Genomic DNA, 23,110 nt, shown 5'->3' on the forward strand with positions numbered 1-23,110 from the left:
GGAGGGCATTTCATTTCAGCACACAGCAGAACGTGTGCTTCTCCCAACTGGCCTACAGCTGCAGATTTCTCTCATCTAGCTAGCGCCCCAAGAGGACCCCTATTCTCTATATAGTGCACTACTGTTAACCAGGGCCAATGGGACTCTGGTCAAAAGTAGTGCACTATGTGGGGAATAGGGTGCCATTTGGGACATAACCCGATAGCTAGCAGATTCCTAAAGGAGATTTATTGGAGACAAGGAAAGCTAATAGTGTAATAATCATATTGACATGTGTGGCTCTCTCTCGCTCTCTCTCAGCTCCCTCTCAGCGCCCTCTCAGCTCGCTCTCAGCTCCTGTACTATTCAGTCGCAGGCTTTTTAACAGAACAGAAAACCTGCCAACCATTATCAACATTGTAAATACTGAAAAAAAAAAAAAAAATCTGCCCAAAAGGTTTGTGAGCTGTTCCCTGCAGCATTAGGCCGGCCTGGCAGAGAGAACTGTGCTAGGCTTACTGCAATGAACGCAGATCTCTGTTTACATCCCAAATCAAACCCTATTTAGTGCCATAAGGCTCTAATCAAAAGTAGTGTACTATGTAGGGAATAGGGTGTTCTTTAGCTAGCCGAAGGTGAGGTGAGGTGAAATGGAAGAATTACAAACGTGAGCTTTTTATCTGCCTGTGAGAAAAATATATTTAAAGGGAACATCATGTTATATTCAGTATTACATGTCATAATGAGGTGTTGATGCGTTACAGATCCTGGCGAGGGTGGAAAGGCCGATGACTTCCTCCACCTGCCTACTGGCCCCACCACCACCTACAATGGCCTACAGAACACTACAGTTACCAAGAGAACTATGGCCTACAGAACACTACTGTTGCCAAGAGAACTATGGCCTACAGAACACTACCGTTGCCAAGAGAACTATGTCCTACAGAACACTACCGTTGCCAAGAGAACTATGTCCGACAGAACACTACCGTTGCCAAGAGAACTATGTCCTACAGAACACGACCGTTGCCAAGAGAACTATGTCCGACAGAGCACTACCGTTGCCAAGAGAACTATGTCCGACAGAACACTACCGTTGCCAAGAGAACTATGTCCGACAGAGCACTACTGTTGCCAAGAGAACTATGTCCGACAGAGCACTACCGTTGCCAAGAGAACTATGTCCTACAGAACACCACTGTTGCCAAGAGAACTATGTCCTACAGAACACTACCGTTGCCAAGAGAACTATGTCCGACAGAACACTACCGTTGCCAAGAGAACTATGTCCGACAGAACACTACCGTTGACAAGAGAACTATGTCCTACAGAACACCACTGTTGCCAAGAGAACTATGTCCTACAGAACACTATTGTTGCCAAGAGAACTATGTCCTACAGAACACTACCGTTGCCAAGAGAACTATGTCCTACAGAACACCACTGTTGCCAAGAGAACTATGTCCTACAGAACACTACTGTTGCCAAGAGAACTATGTCCTACAGAACACTACCGTTACCAAGAGAACTATGTCCTACAGAACACTACTGTTGCCAAGAGAACTATGTCCTACAGAACACTACCGTTACCAAGAGAACTATGTCCTACAGAACACCACTGTTGCCAAGAGAACTATGTCCTACAGAACACTACCGTTGCCAAGAGAACTATGTCCTACAGAACACCACTGTTGCCAAGAGAACTATGTCCTACAGAACACTACTGTTGCCAAGAGAACTATGTCCTACAGAACACTACTGTTGCCAAGAGAACTATGTCCTACAGAACACTACCGTTACCAAGAGAACTATGTCCTACAGAACACTACTGTTGCCAAGAGAACTATGTCCTACAGAACACTACCGTTACCAAGAGAACTATGTCCTACAGAACACTGACCTAATGTAGGGGGTCATGTAGGGTTCTAATGTAGGGTTCTAATCAAATCAAATCAAATCTATTTATATAGCCCTTCGTACATCAGCTGATATCTCAAAGTGCTGTACAGAAACCCAGCCTAAAACCCCAAAACAGCAAGCAATGCAGGTGTAGAAGCACGGTGTCTAGGAAAAACTCCCTAGAAAGGCCAAAACCTAGGAAGAAACCTAGAGAGGAACCAGGCTATGTGGGGTGGCCAGTCCTCTTCTGGCTGTGCCGGGTAGAGATTATAACAGAACATGGCCAAGATGTTCAAATGTTCATAAACGACCAGCATGGTCGAATAATAATAAGGCAGAACAGTTTAAACTGGAGCAGCAGCACAGTCAGGTGGACTGGGGACAGCAAGGAGTCATCATGTCAGGTATTCCTGGGGCATGGTCCTAGGGCTCAGGTCCTCCGAGAGAGAGAAAGAAAGAGAGAAGGAGAGAATTAAAGAACGCACACTTAGATTCACACAGGACACCGAATAGGACAGGAGAAGTACTCCAGATATAACAAACTGACCCTAGCCCCCCGACACATAAACTACTGCAGCATAAATACTGGAGGCTGAGACAGGAGGGGTCAGGAGACACTGTGGCCCCATCCGAGGACACCTCCGGACAGGGCCAAACAGGAAGGATATAACCCCACCCACTTTGCCAAAGCACAGCCCCCACACCACTAGAGGGATATCTTCAACCACCAACTTACCATCCTGAGACAAGGCCGAGTATAGCCCACAAAGACCGCCACAGCACAACCCAAGGGGGGGGGGGGGGGGGGGGGGGGGGGGCGCCAACCCAGACAGGATGACCACATCAGTGAATCAACCCACTCAGGTGACGCACCACCTCCAGGGACGGCATGAGAGAGCCCCAGTAAGCCAGTCACTCAGCCCCTGTAATAGGGTTAGAGGCAGAGAATCCCAGTTGAAAGAGGTGAACCGGCCAGGCAGAGACAGCAAGGGCGGTTCGTTGCTCCAGAGCCTTTCCGTTCACCTTCCCACTCCTGGGCCAGACTACACTCAATCATATGACCCACTGAAGAGATGAGTCTTCAGTAGAGACTTAAAGGTTGAGAGCGAGTTTGCGTCTCTGACATGGGTAGGCAGACCGTTCCATAAAAATGGAGCTCTATAGGAGAAAGCCCTGCCTCCAGCTGTTTGCTTAGAAATTCTAGGGACAATTAGGAGGCCTGCGTCTTGTGACCGTAGCGTACGTGTAGGTATGTACGGCAGGACCAAATCGGAGAGATAGGTAGGAGCAGGCCCATGTAATGCTTTGTAGAGGGTCATATAGGGTCTAATGTAGGAGGTCATGAAGGGTTCTAATGTAGGGTTCTAATGTAGGGGGTCATATAGGGTCTAATGTAGGAGGTCATGAAGGGTTCTAATGTAGGGGGTCATATAGGGTTCTAATGTAGGGGGTCGGTCATATAGGGGTCTACTGTATAGTACCAGACCAGAACAAGGCCTCGTTTAGGGTTAAGGTTATAGAGCTGTAGAGTATTGTACCAGACCAGAACAAGGCCTCGTTTAGGGTTAGGGTTATAGAGCTGTAGAGTATAGTACCAGACCAGAACAAGGCCTTGTTTAGGGTTAGGGTTATAGAGCTGTAGAATATAGTACCATATAGAACAAGGTTTAACACAGCTTTAATAACAAGGCATTTCGTTTCATTACTACAACAATATTAAGTTTTGCTGCCCTAATACATGAGGACATCATTTCCACAGGGCCATGTGTTGAGATATATTGGTTAGTCTTTTCCACAAGGGCCACGTGTTGGGATATATTGGTTAGTCTTTTCCACAGGGCCACGTGTTGGGATATATTGGTTAGTCTTTTCCACAGGGCCATGTGTTGGGATATATTGGTTAATCTTTTCCACAGGGCCATGTGTTGGGATATATTGGTTAATCATTTCCACAGGGCCATGTGTTGGGATATATTGGTTAATCTTTTCCACAGGGCCATGTGTTGAGATATATTGGTTAATTTCTATCATTTCCAGTGAGATGTTGTTTATAGTGAATCTGATTAGGTTTTCTGGTCGAGAACAGATTATACAGGTGACAGTAGCATTGATCCTAGCCTGGTCCCAGATCAGTTTGTGCTGTCTTGCCAACTCCTATGGTCATTACCTAGCCTGGTCCCAGATCGGTTTGTGTTGTCTTGCCAACTCCTATGGTCATTAACTAGCCTGGTCCCAGATCTGTTTGTGTTGTCTTGCCAACTGCTATGGTCATTACCTAGCCTGGGCCCAGATCAGTTTGTGTTGTCTTGACAACTCCTATGGTCATTACCTAGCATGGTCCCAGATCAGTTTGTGCTGTCTTGCCAACTTCTGTGGTCATTACCTAGCCTGGTCCCAGATCGGTTTGTGTTGTCTTGCCAACTCCTATGGTCATTACCTAGCCTGGTCCCAGATCTGTTTGTGTTGTCTTGTCAACTCCTATGGTCATTAACTAGCCTGATCCCAGATCTGTTTGTGTTGTCTTGACAACTCCTATGGTCATTACCTAGCCTGGTCCCAGATCTGTGTGTGCTGTCTTGCCAACTCCTATGGTCATTACCTAGCCTGGTCCCAGATCTGTTTGTGTTGTCTTGCCAACTCCTATGGTCATTACCTAGCCTGGTCCCAGATCTGTTTGTGTTGTCTTGTCAACTCCTATGGTCATTAACTAGCCTGATCCCAGATCTGTTTGTGTTGTCTTGCCAACTCCTATGGTCAATGTCAAGGAAGACAGAGCAATCTAGAAGAAAAAGAAATGCACACCTATTAAGACGAGGTGCTGGCTAGCGGAGTAGAAAACTTGAAAATAAAAGAGAGCCGCACACTCTAGGAGCTCAGATACAAAAATGTAATGCCAACGTTTTGACAGTCAAGCTGTCTTCATCAAGGAAGACAGAGCAAACAGATCTGGGACCAGGCTATGTAATGACCATAGGAGTTGGCAAGACAACACAAACTGATCTGGGACCAGGCTAGGTAATGACCATAGGAGTTGGCAAGACAACACAAACTGATCTGGGACCAGGCTAACCTGGTTTCAAATCAGATAAAAACATACACATCATATGTTTCATCAACCTGCAAATAAACTACAGTTTTTAAACGAACAAAAGCCATCTGTGTAAATACAATCAACACTCAAAGACGAGAAAAATAAAAGTCACATTTTCTGACATTGTGTGTCGATTTGCAGTGTGTGTGTCGACTTGCAGTGTGTGTGTCGACTTGCAGTGTGTGTGTCGACTTGCAGTGTGTGTGTCGACTTGCAGTGTGTGTGTGTGTGTGTGTCGACTTGCAGTGTGTGTGTGTGTGTGTCGACTTGCAGTGTGTGTGTCGACTTGCAGTGTGTGTGTGTGTGTGTGTGTGTGTCGACTTGCAGTGTGTGTGTGTCGACTTGCAGTGTGTGTGTGTGTGTGTGTGTGTCGACTTGCAGTGTGTGTGTGTGTGTGTCGACTTGCAGTGTGTGTGTCGACCTGCAGTGTGTGTGTGTGTGTGTGTGTGTGTGTGTCGACTTGCAGTGTGTGTGTCAACTTGCAGTGTGTGTGTCAACTTGCAGTGTGTGTGTCGACCTGCAGTGTGTGTGTCGACCTGCAGTGTGTGTGTGTGTGTGTGTCAACTTGCAGTGTGTGTGTCGACCTGCAGTATGTGTGTGTGTGTCGACCTGCAGTGTGTGTGTGTGTCGACTTGCAGTGTGTGTGTCGACCATATGGTTGATTGATGGTGTTACCCAGGGTCAGGTTTAAGGCTTCTGCCTGTACTGTACTGTAAACCATCACATTGTCATATCGTGTTGGTTCAATAACTATATGCATTATTTTTCTGACCGTCCTCCAAGCTGTAGGACAGTAAAGAGAGCTGCTATATCTTTAACAATAAACATGAATTTTGTTTGAATAAAACTATTTTGCATAAAAGTCTTGTAATGCAGTTTGAACACAACCAGGCTGTTGAAGAGATGACATCATGTTGAAGAGATGACATCATATTGAAGAGATGACATCATGTTGAAGAGATTACATCATGTTGAAGAGATGACATCATATTGAAGAGATGACATCATGTTGAAGAGATGACATCATATTGAAGAGATGACATCCTAAAGATAATCCCGAACCAGCTACAACACCGTGGGAGCAGACGACAGGACTTGACACTATTACATTGAGGAATCAGTCTCTCTCTCTCACACACTCACACACACACACACACACACACACACACACACACACACACACACACACACACACACACACACACACACACACACACACACACACAATCAGTCCCGCAATCCATCCCTCCCTATCTCTGTCAGTCATCTTTCTTGGCGGAGGCCTCCTGGTCGTGGCGTGTGATGATCTTGTAGACGCTCTTCCTGAAGCAGCTGTCGGAGGTCAGTCGCCGGGCAGTCTCCCTCAGGTCCTCCATGCTGCCGCCGTCGCCACGGGCAACCACGAATGACTGGGAGTGTTTCACTGCAGAGGACAAGACATGAGTGCTTGTGTGTGTGTCACAGGAGGTTGGTGGCACCTTAATTTGGGAGGACGGGGGTTGTGGTAATGGCTGGAGGGAAATTAGTGGAATGGTATCAAACACGTGGTTTCCATGGTTTCCCTGTGTTTGATGCCATTCCATTCGCTCCGGTCCAGACATTATTACGAGCCGTCCTCGACCTCAGCAGCCTCCATGCGTATGTGTGTACTCACACCAGTGGTGTTTGGAGGCCCGTCTCTGGATCCGACAGCTCTTAATGCGTCGTGCTGTAGCCTTGTGGAGATACACAGCATTCTTCATTATAGAAGGGAGCTTGGCCTCGATCTCTGCAGCACAGATACACTCCTCAAAGAACTCTGGGTGAAGAACACACACACACACATCCCATGTAGCTATACTGAACAAAAATTAAACACAACACGTAAAAGGTTGGTCCCATGTTTCATGAAATAAAAGATCCCAGAAATGTTCCACATGCACAAAAAGCGTATTTCTCTCAAGAGTTTGTGCACAAATATGTTTACATCGCTGTTAGTGAACATTTCTCCAAGATAAGACACCTGACAGGTGTGGCATATCAAGAAGCTGATTAAACACATTTTGTGCTGGAGACAAAAAAGGCCACTCTAAAATGTGCAGTTTTGTCACACAACATAATGCCACAGATGTCTCAAGTTTTGGTGCAACAAGCAATTGGCATTTCTCTACCATAAGCCGCCTCCAAACGTTACTTTAGACAATTTGGCAGTACGTCCAACCGGCCCTCAAAACTGTAGACCTCATGTAACCACGCCAGCCCAGGACCTCCACATACGGCTTCTTCACCTGCGGGATCGTCTGAGACCAGCCACCCGGTCAGCTGTTGAAACCGAGGGTTTGTACAACCAAATAATTGTCTCAGGGAAGCTCATCTGCGTGTTCGTCGTCCTCACCAGGGTTTTGACCTGGTAACCGACTTCAGTAGGCAAATGATCACCTTCAATGGCCACTGGCATGCTGGAGAAGTGTGTTCTTCACGGATGAATCCCAGTTTCAACTTTATTGAGAAGATGTCAGACAGCTTGTATGGCGTCGTGTGAGTGAGCTGTTTGCTGATGTCAACGTTGTGAACAGAGTGCACCGTGATGGTGGGGTTATGGTATTGGGGGCAAAGCTACGGACAATGAACAGAATGGCATTTTATCGACGGGAATTTGAATGCACAGAGATACCATGATGAGATCCTGAGGCCCATTGTTGTGCCATTAATCTTCCGCCATCACTTCATGTTTCAGCATGATAATTCACAGCCCCATGTCACAAGGATCTGTACACAATTTCTGTAAGCTGAAAATTTCCCAGTTCTTCCCTGGCCTGCATTATTCCCAGACATGTCACCCATTGAGCATGTTTGGAATGCTCTGGATCGACATGTACGACAGCATGTTCCAGTTCCCACCAATATCCAGCAACTTCGCACAGCCATTAAAGAGAACTGGGACAACATTAAACAGGCCACAATCAACAGCCTGATCCACTCTATGCGAAGAAAATGCGTTGCAAAGTGGCAAGAGGCAAGTGGTGATCACACCAGATACTGACTAGTTTTCTGATCCAGGTACCTGTGACCAACAGTGTCACGCCCTGATCTGTTTCACCTGTCTTTGTGCTTGTCTCCACCCCCCACCAGGTGTCTCCCTCCATTATTCCCAGTGTATTTTTACCTTCGTTTTCTGTTTGTCTGTTGCCAGATCGTCCCGTCAAGTCCTACCAGCGTGTCCCCGTGTTTCCTGTGATCTAGTTTTTGTTTTTCCCCGTCTTCCCAGTTCTGACCTTTCTGCCTGTCCTTAACCTGAACCTGCCTGGTGTCCTGACTCTGATTCCTGCTGTCCTGTACCTGCCTGACTCTGATTTCTGCTGTCCTGTACCTGCCTGACTCTGATTTCTGCTGTCCTGTACCTGCCTGACTCTGATTCCTGCTGTCCTGTACCTGCCTGACTCTGATTCCTGCTGTCCTGTACCTGCCTGACTCTGATTTCTGCTGTCCTGTACCTGCCTGACTCTGATTCCTGCTGTCCTGTACCTGCCTGACTCTGATTTCTGCTGTCCTGTACCTGCCTGACTCTGATTCCTGCTGTCCTGTACCTGCCTGACTCTGATTTCTGCTGTCCTGTACCTGCCTGACTCTGATTCCTGCTGTCCTGTACCTGCCTGACTCTGATTTCTGCTGTCCTGTACCTGCCTGACTCTGATTTCTGCTGTCCTGTACCTGCCTGACTCTGATTTCTGCTGTCCTGTACCTGCCTGACTCTGATTCCTGCTGTCCTGTACCTGCCTGACTCTGATTTCTGCTGTCCTGTACCTGCCTGACTCTGATTCCTGCTGTCCTGTACCTGCCTGACTCTGATTTCTGCTGTCCTGTACCTGCCTGACTCTGATTCCTGCTGTCCTGTACCTGCCTGACTCTGATTTCTGCTGTCCTGTACCTGCCTGACTCTGATTCCTGCTGTCCTGTACCTGCCTGACTCTGATTCCTGCTGTCCTGTACCTGCCTGACTCTGATTTCTGCTGTCCTGTACCTGCCTGACTCTGATTTCTGCTGTCCTGTACCTGCCTGACTCTGATTTCTGCTGTCCTGTACCTGCCTGACTCTGATTTCTGCTGTCCTGTACCTGCCTGACTCTGATTTCTGCTGTCCTGTACTATAAAAAAAAACTGACTCGTACTATCCACCTCCTGTATTTCAATCTGGGTCTTAGCCTGAGTTGTGATAACAGACATATATCTGCATTCCCCATCATGTGAAATCCATAGATTAGGGCCGAATGAATTCATTTTTACTGTAAACTTAGTAAAGTAAAGATTTACTGTAAACTCAGTAAAATATTTTTAATTGTTGCGTTTACATTTTTGTTCAGTGTAGTTATGTTCCTCGCAGCACTCAGTAGTTGATAGGACACTAAATATGACAGAAATAATATAATGTAGCTATAACTTGTTCTACCCAGGAGGAGGCAGGAAAACTACACACATTATGAATTATCCTGGGTTAACTGAACCCCTTATGAATTATCCTGGGTTAACTGAACCCTTTATGAATTATCCTGGGTTAACTGAACCCCTTATGAATTATCCTGGGTTAACTGAACCCTTTATGAATTATCCTGGGTTAACTGAACCCATTATGAATTATCCTGGGTTAACTGAACCCCTTATGAATTATCCTGGGTTAACTGAACCCTTTATGAATTATCCTGGGTTAACTGAACCCATTATGAATTATCCTGGGTTAACTGAACCCCTTATGAATTATCCTGGGTTAACTGAACCCTTTATGAATTATCCTGGGTTAACTGAACCCCTTATGAATTATCCTGGGTTAACTGAACCCTTTATGAATTATCCTGGGTTAACTGAACCCATTATGAATTATCCTGGGTTAACTGAACCCATTATGAATTATCCTGGGTTAACTGAACCCTTTAAGAATTATCCTGGGTTAACTGAACCCTTTATGAATTATCCTGGGTTAACTGAACCCATTATGAATTATCCTGGGTTAACTGAACCCATTATGAATTATCCTGGGTTAACTGAACCCTTTAAGAATTATTCTGGGTTAACTGAACCAGTGGGTAGAAGTGTTTATGGCTGTGTGTTTATCTATGACTCATGAAGAATGTATAAATGTGTGTGTGTGTGTGTGTGTGTGTGTGTGTGTGTGTGTGTGTGTGTGCAGTAAGTGTAACTCACTCCTGAGGTTGTTGACGTCTCCCTTCATCTTGTCATCCTTCTCTTTGGAGCGTTCCAGAGAGCTCAGACCTTTCTCCAGGTTCCGTAGAGCCTCCTCAGCCTGCTTCAGCCTCCGCTCCAGCTCCATACGAGACTCAATCTCCACCTGGGACACAACAGGAGGTCAGGGCCCGTATTCACAAAGCATCTCAGAGTAGGAGGCCTGATCTAGGATCTGACATTTTGGATAATTATGTGTTCTGTGACTAGGGGGCAGTATTATCATTTTTGGAAAAATAACGTTCCCGTAGTAAACAGGATATTTTGTCAGAACAAGATGCTAGAATATGCATATAATTGACATTTTAGGATAGAAAACACTCTAAAGTTTCCAAAACTGTACAAATATTGTCTGTGAGTATAACAGAACTGATATTGCAGGCGAAAGCCTGAGAAAAATCCAATCTGGAAGTGCCTCATGTTTTCCAATGAGTCCCTATTGAGCAGTGAATGTGCTATGAACCAGATTACTTTTTCTCCGTATTCCCGAAGGTGTCTACAGCATTGTTACATAGTTTAACGCATTTATGTTGAAGAATACCCGTACATTGCGCAAGTGGTCACCTGTTGCCCTCAGAGAGATTCTCGAGTAAAATACAGGAGGTAGCCATTACTCCAATCGGTCCTACTGAAAAACCAATTGTCCCGATGGATATATTATCGAATAGATATTTGAAAAACACCTTGACGATTGATTATAAACAACGTTTACCATGTTTCTGTCGATATTATGGAGCTAATTTGGAATATTTTTCTGAGTGACTGCAATTTCCGGCCGATTTCTCAGCCAAAAGTGAAGAACAAACGGAGCTATTTTGCCTACAAAAATAATATTTTTGGAAAAAGGAACATTGGCTATCTTACTGGGAGTCTCGTGAGTGAAAACATCCGAAGCTCATAAAAGGTAAACAATTTAATTTGATTGCTTTTCTGATTTCCGTGACCAAGTTACCTGCTTCTAGCTGGACAAAATGCTATGCTAGGCTATCAATAAACTTACACAAATGCTTGTCTAGCTTTGGCTGTAAAGCATATTTTGAAAATCTGAGATGACAGGGTGATTAACAAAAGGCTAAACTGTGTCTCAATATATTTCACTTGTGATTTTCATGAATAGGAATATTTTCTAGGGATATTTATGTCCGTTGCGTTATGCTAATTAGTGTCAGTCGATGATTACGCTCCATCATGCGGGATAAGGGATAAGGGAGTCACTATTAATTAACAATGAAAAATGAAAATCTCTTCATGAATAGGATCTTAAAAGTTTAATCCATATATTGACGTCATTTTTTTTGTGGTCTACAAGGAGGAATGAGAGAAGAGCTGTAAAATCGGATTAGCATAATTTAAACATCCCCATAAAAATCTGTCAGTTTAAGCTATCTGTTGTTTTTTAAAAATTGTATGTGCTACAATCCACAGACGTGGCACGAGAGCAGGGGGCACAGGATGGGCCTACAGAGCCGTGCACAGAAGACGGACCTATTTTGGTTTCAGTGCCTTTTCTTTAAATGTATATTGCCTATCAATGTGTAGGCATACTGTGTAATAAAATCAATAATTAAATAAAGGTGTACTAAAAAAAGTGAATGTGTTTTTGCAGAGCGTACAACCATGCCGACAACCATGCCGACAACCATGTCGACAACCATGCCGACAACCTGCCGACAACCATCCGTGGAGATCAGTGGACAACGAGCTGGACAACGAGCTGGACAACGAGCTGGACAACGAGCTGGACAACGAGCTGGACAACGAGCTGGACAACGGGGCCGTGCCGAAAATACGCATGGTTGCCAAGAAAGCGGTTCGTTTTGCTACGCAGCATTTGTGTGAAATCCTCTGAATTCAAAAGTTACAAGTTCAAATCCAGCGATAGAAAGTTGTTTTTGAGATTTTCGTTTTTAGTAGTTTATCCAAAACCATGCCGACAACCATGCCGACAACCATGCCGACAACCATGCCGACAACCATGCCGACAACCTGCCGACAACCATGCCGACAACCTGCCGACAACCTGCCGACAACCTGCCGACAACCATGCCGACAACCTGCCGACAACCTGCCGACAACCATGCCGACAACCATGCCGACAACCATGCCGATAACCATGCCGACAACCATGCCGATAACCATGCCGACAACCATGCCGACAACCATGCCGACAACCATGCCGACAACCATGCCGACAACCATGCCGATAACCATGCCGACAACCATGCCGACAACCATGCCGATAACCATGCCGACAACCATGCCGACAACCATGCCGACAACCATGCCGACAACCATGCCGACAACCATGCCGACAACCATGCCGACAACCATGCCGACAACCTGCCGACAACCATCCCGACAACCATGCCGACAACCTGCCGACAACCATCCGTGGAGATCAGTGGACAACGAGCTGGAGATTTTCGTTTTTAGTAGTTTATCCAAAACCTTGCCGACAACCATGCCGACAACCATGCCGATAACCATGCCGACAACCATGCCGACAACCTGCCGACAACCTGCCGACAACCATCCGTGGAGATCAGTGGACAACGAGCTGGAGATTTTCGTTTTTAGTAGTTTATCCAAAACCTTGCCGACAACCATGCCGACAACCATGCCGACAACCATGCCGACAACCATGCCGACAACCATGCCGATAACCATGCCGACAACCATGCCAACAACCTGCCGACAACCTGCCGACAACCATCCGTGGAGATCAGTGGACAACGAGCTGGAGATTTTCGTTTTTAGTAGTTTATCCAAAACCTTAACCATTCAGAGTTAAACTTAACCTTAAACACTTTGAAATGTTACGCCGAACGTGGATGAGCGTCTAATTCTGACATGAGACTGTGAGAGCTAGTTGCGTATGTAACGGATGTGAAACGGCTAGCTTAGTTAGCGGTGGTGCGCGCTAAATAGCGTGTCAATCGGTGACGTCACTTGCTCGGAGACCTTGAAGTAGTGGTTCCCCTTGCTCTACGATGCATCGTGGGTGACTGGTGGGTGACTGGTTCGCGGCCAGGTCGGGGCGAGGGGACGGATTAAAGTTATACTGTTACATGTAGTTTAACCAGGTCTAAGGTTCTGACCCATCTTAAATTTGGAAACTACTTGAGCGTCATTAACCATTTGTTTACACTTTGTTCAGTTACCTCATTGGCTAGCTAGCTAACAACCTGGTAACTTGACCAGTATATCCAAACATCAGTCATGTTACCCCATTGGCTAGCTAGCTAACAACCTGGTAACTTGACCAGTATATCCAAACATCAGTCATGTTACCTCATTGGCTAGCTAGCTAACAACCTGGTAACTTGACCGGTAATGTAAACTCACCCCATTCCATACAAATGTGCGCAACCGCAACATTCAAACGAGGCAACAAAGAAAACGAATGGGACTGTAGCGCCTGTGTTGACTTCAAAATGGCGGGTGTGAACTAGGTAATGGCTCTATAGTATTGGAGAAAAGTTGAAAAAAACAGACCCTGCGTTACATAGTGACGTGTCATGTCATAACGTACAACACACAAAAAGCAACTATTTCTGTCTTACAATCTCTCTCCTCCAGGTGTAGCACTTCTCTCATCGTTTAAAAACAAGAAATGGACAGTGATGGGGGTCAGGGGGGGATACTTTTTTTTATACTCATATTTTGAGTCATCATTGCATGCGATCATCATTCTCAAAGCCGCTGTTTACTTCTAAGATCACTTTAGCATCGCCCTAAACCCGATTCAAATTCGACACAAACCTTCAAATAGGTATGTAATGACACATTATATAAACTCTTTATAGTGTTTTATTTACATTTTAGAGGTGATAAGTTGGACAGATCGAGTGAAAAAAAAGCATTTTTCCCACACAACATCTCACCTTCTCACTATCACGCATTAGTTTCGCTTCCCCACCCGCCATTTTTAAAAGACCCGACGGGGCTCATTGCCTTCTTGAATTATGCAGAAACGGGCAGTGTTTAGGTCATGTAATTGATTCTGTTGGAAAGGGGAAAAATTGTGCTTTACAATAGTATTGACATTACAGTTGATCTGGAAGTATTACGTTTTTGGGGCGCTAAAATAAGGTAAATTGTACGGACCAAGGCGATGTACAGAATTGAGTGAGTGAGTTTACGTTATATCAAACATCTGATGACACAGAAAGGAAAATAGATATCTTCTTCAGGAGATCAATGATCACAGCAATGAATGAATGACTGATCACTTGCATGTTGTCATCACAAACATGACGTTTTTAAAGAGACAGTGTACAATTTTCAATGTAATGAATCTCAATAACAAAATAGTGCTTTTACACAGAAACAGAAACAGAATATTCTACAAATTACTTTAACTTCCTTGACAGGTATTCCTATCAAACATTTATATTTTATAATAAACATATGTATTTACAGTGTTACATATTAGTTTCTAGGGCACAACACGTGCTTCAAAAGTAGCTAGAATTCATATAGATCAAATATTCCCGGAGTGTACAAAACATGCTCTTTCCATGACATTGACTGACCAGGTGAAAGCTACGATCCCTTATTGATTTCAACTAAATCCACTACAATCAGTGTAGATGAAGGGGAGACAGGTTAAATCCACTTCAATCAGTGTAGCTGAAGGGGAGGAGACAGGTTAAATCCACTCCAATCAGTGTAGATGAAGGGGAGGAGACAGGTGGTTAAAGAAGGATTTTTATTAAGCTTTGAGACAATCGAGACATGGATTGTGTATGTGTGTCATTCAGAGGGCGAATGGTTAGTCAACTCACATTCCAGTACAACATGTGTGCCCAAAGACCCACTAAACAATGCACAACTCGTCGTACCTTGACACAAATGGGCAGCCGACGATCTTACAGGGTTCCATTTCACAAGTTCCCCTTGTGTTTTCACATATTGGGCCCCTTGATAAAAAGCGGACCAACGTTTGAATGCCACAGGATATCTAACCATCATCGCTAATCAGGTTCATCCCTTCATGGCAGCAGTGTATCCATCTGAGATGGATTTGTTTTCCCCCATGCCACAAGGTTAGGATCGTCCAGGAATGGTTCCATGAACATGATAGTGAATTCAGTTTACTGCAGTGGCCCGTCCAGACACCATGATCTCAATCCAATTGAACATCGGCGGAATGAGATGGAACAAGCTATTCGGAGTAGAGATCCACTACCAGCCAACTTGACACAACTGTGGGAAGCGGGTGTGTCAACACGGGCCAGTATCCTTGTGGAACGCATTCGACACTTCGTAGAGTCCGTGCCCAAATGAATTGAGGCTGTTCTGAGGGCAAAAGGGGTTGCAACTCAATATTAGGAAGGTGTCCTAAGGTTTTGTACACTCAGTTTTGGCTGTACGTACGTCAAAAAAATTCTAACAATCTTATTTTCTGATGCTCCTAAATGTCATGCCATGCTCCGAACCTTTGGGAGCACCAGTGGTAATTGAGGGAGCTTTTTTATTTATTTAGAGCCCTGTTTGAATGCCAGAATTACTGTAGCTGTAGTCAATGTAGATAGTCAGGGAAGCTTTTGTTGAACTATTTAGTAGTCTTATGGCTTGGGGGAAGAAGCTGTTCGGGGTCCTGTTGGTCCCAGACTTGTTGCATCGGTACCGCTTGCCGTGTAGTAGCAGAGAGAACAGCCTGTGACTTGGGTGGCTGGAGTCCTTAACAATTTTTTTAGAGTCTTCCTCTGAACCCACCTGGTATATTGGTCCTGGATGGCAGGCAGCCTGGCCTCAGTGTTGTACTGGGCCATACGCACCACCCTCTGTAGCGCCTTACGGTCAGATGCAGATCAGTTGCCATACCAGGTGGTGATGCTCTCGATGGTGCAGCTGTAGAGCTCCTTGAGGATCTGGGGACCCATGCCAAATATTCTCAGTCTCTCGAGGGGGAAAAATGTGTTGTCGTGCACTCTTCACAACTGTCTTGGTGTGTTTGGATCATGATAATTTGTTGGTGATGGACACCAAGGAACTTGAAACTCTCGACAAGCTCCATGACAGCCCCGTCGATGTGAATGGGGACCTGTTCGGCCCTCCTTTTCCTGTAGTCTACGATCATCTCCTTTGTCTTTCTCACATTGAGGGAGAGGTTGTTGTCCTGGCACCACACTGCCAGGTCCCTGACCTCCTCCCTATAGGCTGTCTCATCGTTGTCAGTAATCAGGCCTACCACTGTTGTGTCTTCAGCAAACTTAATGATGGTGTTGGAGTCATGCTTGGCCACATAGTCATGGGTGAACAGGGAGTACAGGAGGGGACTAAGCACGCACCCCTGAGGGGTCCTGGTGTTGAGGGTCAGCGTGGCAGATGTGTTGTTACCTACCCTTACTATCTAGCAAGAACTATCTTGGTCTACAGCTTATCATGATGTACTCTACCTCAGGTGAGCTTTTATCTCAAGACTTCTTTAATATTAGACATAGCACACTAGCTGTTTTTGACAAATGGACACACCCCCTCCCACCCCTCGTCTTACCAGACGTAGCTGCTCTGTCCTGCTGATGCACAGAAAACCCAGCCAGCTCTATATTATCCGTGTCGTTGTTCAGCCAAGACTAGGTGAAACATAAGATATTACAGTTTTTAACGTCCCGTTGGTAGGATATCCTTGACCATAGATCATCCAGTTTATTCTCCAGTGATTTGCTAATAGAACTGATGGTAGTGGTGATTTAATCACTCACCTACGTCCAGATGCTCTTTCCGGTCATAAGAGATGGTAGCAGCAGCTTTATGTACAAAATATGTTACAAACAAAAAAGTAGTGCACTATATAGGGAATAGGGTGCCATAGCTCTGGCCAAAGGTAGTGCACTATATAGGGAATAGGATGCCATAGCTCTGGCCAAAAGTAGTGCACTATATAGGGAATAGGCTGCCATAGCTCTGGCCAAAAGTAGTGCACTATATGGGAGAGTCTCATTGATTGTGTCGGAGTGTTTGTATCGACAGAAATCCCTCAATAGAGAACTGTGATCAATCAAGAAAACCTACTCCTGGCTCGTTTATTCCACCTTTCCTCTTTAGAGTAACTCCAAATTACTTGGTCTACTCACAATAGGGAATAGGATGCCTTGGGGCTCTAGCCAAAATGTATATGCTAGTGTGTGAGGCTCAGGTCAAAAGTAGTGTACATTTTAGGGCAGGGCTCTCAACCCTGTTCCTGTACCCTATTGCAGATTATCGCTCCAACCCCGGCCATCACATGGCTGCTCAGTGAAATTACCTGTCCTGATTTGTCATAGACGCTTGCTTAAAATCTTGAATGAGTAAACCTTCCTTCATGTACTGGACTCTGTAAAATGGTATATAATCAGCTTGATCCCCTCTGTCGAAGACGCTTGGACCTTCTTTTTTAAAATATTTTCAGTGGTATTGTTAACGAACACGCCTCTATGGTAATCGCTCCTCTTTCACCCCAGCTGCCAAACTAACCCTGATTCAGATGACCATCCTACCCATGCTAAATTACGGAGACATAATTTATAGATTGGCAGGTAAGGGTGCTCTCGAGTGGCTAGATGTTCTTTACCATTTGGCCATCAGATTTGCCACCAATGCTCCTTATAGGACACATCACTGCACTCTATACTCCTCTGTAAACTGGTCATCTCTGTATACCTGTCGCAAAGACACACTGGTTGATGCTTATTTATAAAACCCTCTTAGGCCTCACTCCCCCCTATCTGAGATATCTACTGCAGCCCTCATCCTCCACATACAACACCCGTGTTGCCAGTCACATTCTGTTAAAGGTTCCCAAAGCACACACATCCCTGGGTCGCTCCTCTTTCCAGTTCGCTGCAGCTAGCGACTGGAACGAGCTGCAACAAACACTCAAACTGGACAGTTTTATCTCAATCTCTCATTTAAAGACTTAGTCATGGACACTCTTACTGTCAGTTGTGGCTGCTTTGTGTGATGTATTATTGTCTCTACCTTCACCTGTGTGCTGTTGACTGTGCCAAATAATGTTTCTACCATGTGTTGCCAATAACGTTTGTACCATGTTGTTGATATGTTGTGTTGCTACTATGCTGTGTTGTCATGTGTTGTCATCTTAGGTCTCTTTATGTAGTGTTGTGTTGTCTCTCTTGTTGTGATGTGTGTTTTGTCCTACATTTATATTGTATTAATTTATTTTAATCCCAGCCCCCGTCCCCGCAGGAGGCCTTTTGATAGGCCATCATTGTAAATAAGGATTTGTTCTAATTAGCCTCTACTGACTCCCCATCCCGCATGCGGGAGCGTAATCATCGCCTGACACTAATTAGCATAACGCAACGGACATAAATATCCCTAGAAAATATTCCTATTCATGAAAATCACAAATTAAATATATTGAGACACAGCTTAGCCTTTTGTTAATCACCCTGTCATCTCAGATTTTCAAAATATGCTTTACAGCCAAAGACACCAAGTATTGGTGTAAGTTTATCAATAGCCTAGCATAGCATTTTGTCCAGCTAGCAGCAGGTAACTTGGTCACGGAAATCAGAAAAGCAATCAAATTAAATCGTTTACCTTTGATGAGCTTCGGATGTTTTCACTCACGAGACTCCCAGTTAGATAGCAAATGTTCCTTTTTTCCAAAAATATTATTTTTGTAGGCAAAATAGCTCCGTTTGTTCTTCACGTTTGGCTGAGAAATCGGACGGAAATTGCAGTCACGAAAACGGCGAAAAATATTCCAAATTAGCTCCATAATATCGACAGAAACATGGCAAACGTTGTTTATAATCAATCCTCAAGGTGTTTTTCAAATATCTATTCGATAATATATCCGTCGGGACAATTCGTTTTTCAGTAGGACGATTGGAATAATGGCTACCTCTGTATTTTATGCGAGAAACTACGTCACAATGCTGTAGACACCTTGGGGAATACGTAGAAAGCGTAATCTGGTTGATAGCCCATTCACTGCTCAATAGGGACTCATTGGAATGCAGCGGTTTCAAAATATGGGGCACTTCCGGATTGGATTTTTCTCAGGCTTTCGCGTGCAACATCAGTTCTGTTATACTCACAGACAATATCTTTACAGTTTTGGAAACGTTAGAGTAGCTCTGGTTAAAAGTAGTGCACTATGTAGGGAATAGGGATAGCCATGCCAGAGGCAGTGTGGTTTACCTTGAGTTCCACCTCAGTTTGCTTCTTGTCCACAGTGAGCTGTGTGAGGGACTGCTGTAGAGTCCTGGACTGACAGGAGTAGAACTCTCTTTCCTGTTGCAGAACTGTGGCACGCTGCTCATTCTCCGTTTGCCTGCAGGGGGAGCCAGAGAACACAGACAGTCATGTTAAACTATGTTACGCTGCTCATTCTCCGTTAGCCTGCAGGGGGAGCCAGAGAACACACAGTCCTGTGCACCTTCGACTTGCACGCACACACATAGTCTGTCAGAGGAGAGGTACAAAACACACACACACAGTAACATACAGCTAGAGCGCACGCACACACACACACACACATTGCCAGACACACAGTTGGAGGAAAGGTACTGTGCATACTAACACAATCCTGCAGTCCAATCCCCATCCACAGCAGGTCAATACTAGGCTAAGTGTTTAAAAGCCTTCCGCCCTGGGCATTTATATCGCTTACCTCTTACCCAACCTCTTACCCAACCTCTTACCTAATGAAGGAATTTGGTAGGATAATGTATCACAAGGGGATGTTAATATCAGACACAAGCAATGATCTGTTATAGGACAGAAGAAAGTCGTTCTGTAGGTCCTAATTTCCAGGGAATGCCCTGTGGGAAATTACAGAGGGCCTTGTTGCAGAGCTCTGCATTGGGGACACTTGATAGAGAGACACCCTCATTAGGCTTCACGGTGGAGCTCTGCAGCGAGGCCCTTCATTGAGAGAAACCCTCAATAGGCTTCACTATGGGGCTCTTCAATGTGACTCCGCCTTGAGAGATACCCACAGTAGGCTTCACGGTGGAGCTCTGCAGCGAGGCCCTTCATTGAGAGAAACCCTCAATAGGCTTCACCATGGGGCTCTTCAATGTGACTCCGCCTTGAGAGATACCCACAGTAGGCCTCACTGCGGAGCTCTGCAGCGAGGCCCTTCATTGAGAGAAACCCTCAATAGGCTTCACCATGGGGCTCTTCAATGTGACAATGCGGAGCTCTGCAGTTGGGCCCGCCATTGACAGATACACTGCATTTTTTTTATACAACACTGTCTTTGGCATCATTAAACTGAAGAAGAATCTTTATCAAAAATTCTCTGTAATTATTATTACGTGATTAAACTACTTAATCGTGTAACTGTAATTAACTAGGAAGTCGGGGCACCAAGGAAAATATTCAGATTACAAAGTTATAATTTTCCTAATATAACTCTTCAGATATTTTAATATCTGATAACTTAGTCTTGTGATGAATTAATTATTCTTTACCTCACGTTAGTCTCATTCCAAACGTCGTAAATTGTTGGTTATCTGCACGAACCCAGTCTTCACTATGAGTCATCCATTCATCAATTGTCTTACATAATTTATTTATTAACTAACTAAATCATCACAGAAAGGCATAAACAAACAGTAGATGGTTACAAGGAAATGAAAGTGGATGTGCCCTAGTGGGTTAAACCGGCATCGCGGCTTGATGTACAAAAGGGAAGTGGGGGTCAACTGAGATAAGACGACACACAGTTGATAATTATAACAATTGAAATACTAATATATCTCTCTCTCTCTCTCTCTCTCTCTCTCTCTCTCTCTCTCTCTCTCTCTCTCTCTCTCTCTCTCTCTCTCTCTCTCTCTCTCTCTCTCTCTCTCTCTCTCTCTCTCTCTCTCTCTCTCTCTCTCTCTCTCTAATCAATCGGCTGCTTCATGTGTCTTTTATATGGTAGGAGAAGTTTTTTTTAATTTTTTACAAACTTCTGAACTTTTCACACAAGACTGGACAAAAATAAGATCCATGTTCCTGGTCCTCTCACCTCTCCTCAGCCTGCTCCTTCTCTCTCTGCAGTTCCCTCATCTGCTCTTCAATGTGTCTCAGCTCCGATCGCAGTCCCGTGTCACCAGGCTGCACCTCCTGCTCCTCGTCCTTCTCTGGATGCTCAGCCGCCTGCTCAAGCTCCTTCTCCCTCAACAACTCCAGGGTTCGCTGCTTCTCATGGGAAAGCTCCTGGAGGACCAGATCATGGATGTAATGAAGGTGTGTGTGTACCTGAGTGTGTGTGTTTCTCCTCAAATTAATTTTAAATACCTCAATAGATTTCTGAAGAAGTGTTGTCAAACTGTTCAGCTCCTCTTTTTCAGACTCCACACCTTTCAGAGACTGTGCTGTGCCGTCCAAGTCCCTGTCAATAACACGGTACACCACACAGTGTAATAGCAACACTCTCCACACTGAGAGCATCAAACCCACAACAGATGGACCTGAGGATCAGAGTCTTAAGGCTAAGACTTTTCACAGCAGTTTAGTTAACGCAGTGGATAAAGACGGAGATACGAGCTACATTCCTTATATTAAATGCACTTTAAATGTATTACATGCATCTTTCTTACTCATATGTGGGGACTACTGTATCTTATTATTACTGTATATTATTATTACTGTATATTATTACTGTATATTATTATTACTGTATCTTATTATTACTGTATATTATTACTGTATATTATTTTTACTGTATATTACTTAATACTGTATTTTATTTATTACTGTATATTATTATTACTGTATATTACGTATTACTGTATTTTATTATTACTGTATATAAATTAATGTATTTTATTTATCACTTTGTTTATTACTGTATATTAGTTATTATTGTACATTATTTGTTACTGTATATTATTTAAAACTGTATATTATTTATTTCTGAAAAGTATTTATTTCTGTATATTATCTATTACTGTATTTATTTATTTATGTATATTATCTATTACTGTATATTATCTATTACTGTATATTATCTATTACTGTATATTATCTATTACTGTATATTATTTATTACTGTATATTATTTATTACTGTATTTATTATTGTAAATATCCCAGTTTGTGTTCTCCATAGCTCTCTCTTACAGTTTGATCTGATCCTGCTCTGCTCTAAGCTCCGTCACCAGCTCCTCAAACTTCTGCTTCTCCTCCTCCAGAACCAGGTTCAGACGTTCCAGATGCTCCTTCTGTTCTCGCTGCAGGCTCAGTTCTTCTGTCTCCTCCATCAGCTTATCTGGGGTGACAAAACAGCCTGATCACTTGTTGTATATGGCCATTGTCTCCATGTGGGAGTGTAAGCATCAAAACTAAAGAACAAAATTACTTTCAGCCCCTCGGACCTGCCACCCTGACCCATACCTGCCCATGTCCCCTCTCACCCATTCCCTCCTCTCTCCCCTGAACCAGGCCTTATGCCTCCTGCCTACCCATGCCTCCACAGTCCCTCTTCTTACCCAGGTACTCTTGCTTCTCCTTGGCCAGCTGCAGTCCCTGGGCTTCCAGGCTCTCTATCATGGCTTCTCCCAGTTGGGCGTTCTTCCAGGTGCTGGAGGTTTTAGACACTAGGTGTTTAACAGCTTTAATACAGCATGTGGCCATATAGGTTTTATACAGCATGATCACCACCAGTACCACACAACAGTAAGTCACATATTCCACTATACAATTGCAGACCTGTGCAGCTCCTCCATACATGTCTGAAGAGACTTAAAGTCCCCCTCTAGGTGGACCCTTTACTTAGAGTTAGACTTATAGACTTAACCCCTGCTGCCCCTGATAAGACAGTTAGTGGGGTCAGTTGGATTTAAAGAGGCAGTGTGGTCAGTTGGATTTAAAGAGGCAGTGTGGTCAGTTGGATTTAAAGAGGCAGTGTGGTCAGTTGGATTTAAAGAGGCAGTGTGGTCAGTTGGATTTAAAGAGGCAGTGTGGTCAGTTGGATTTAA

At 44.4% G+C, this 23,110-nt stretch overlaps 1 protein-coding gene across 1 annotated transcript in view; it reads right to left on the reverse strand.

The window, feature by feature from the left end:
• Positions 1 to 6,149: 6,149 nt before the first annotated feature.
• LOC139383868 (pleckstrin homology domain containing, family D (with coiled-coil domains) member 1) overlaps positions 6,150 to 23,110 on the reverse strand; it is a 28,628-nt gene continuing 11,667 nt past the window's right edge. Inside the window, exons 5-12 of the mRNA XM_071128455.1 lie at positions 22,622 to 22,713; positions 22,254 to 22,401; positions 21,430 to 21,523; positions 21,158 to 21,348; positions 19,339 to 19,471; positions 10,144 to 10,288; positions 6,624 to 6,767; positions 6,150 to 6,392 (exon numbers count right to left, since the gene is read on the reverse strand). Coding sequence (XP_070984556.1) covers positions 6,229 to 6,392; positions 6,624 to 6,767; positions 10,144 to 10,288; positions 19,339 to 19,471; positions 21,158 to 21,348; positions 21,430 to 21,523; positions 22,254 to 22,401; positions 22,622 to 22,713 — 1,111 coding nt within the window. The 3' untranslated portion in view covers positions 6,150 to 6,228. The remainder of the gene's footprint in view (positions 6,393 to 6,623; positions 6,768 to 10,143; positions 10,289 to 19,338; positions 19,472 to 21,157; positions 21,349 to 21,429; positions 21,524 to 22,253; positions 22,402 to 22,621; positions 22,714 to 23,110) is intronic.

Source organism: Oncorhynchus clarkii, chromosome 25 (assembly GCF_045791955.1).
Source record: "Oncorhynchus clarkii lewisi isolate Uvic-CL-2024 chromosome 25, UVic_Ocla_1.0, whole genome shotgun sequence".
Classification (NCBI taxonomy): Eukaryota; Metazoa; Chordata; class Actinopteri; order Salmoniformes; family Salmonidae; genus Oncorhynchus; species Oncorhynchus clarkii.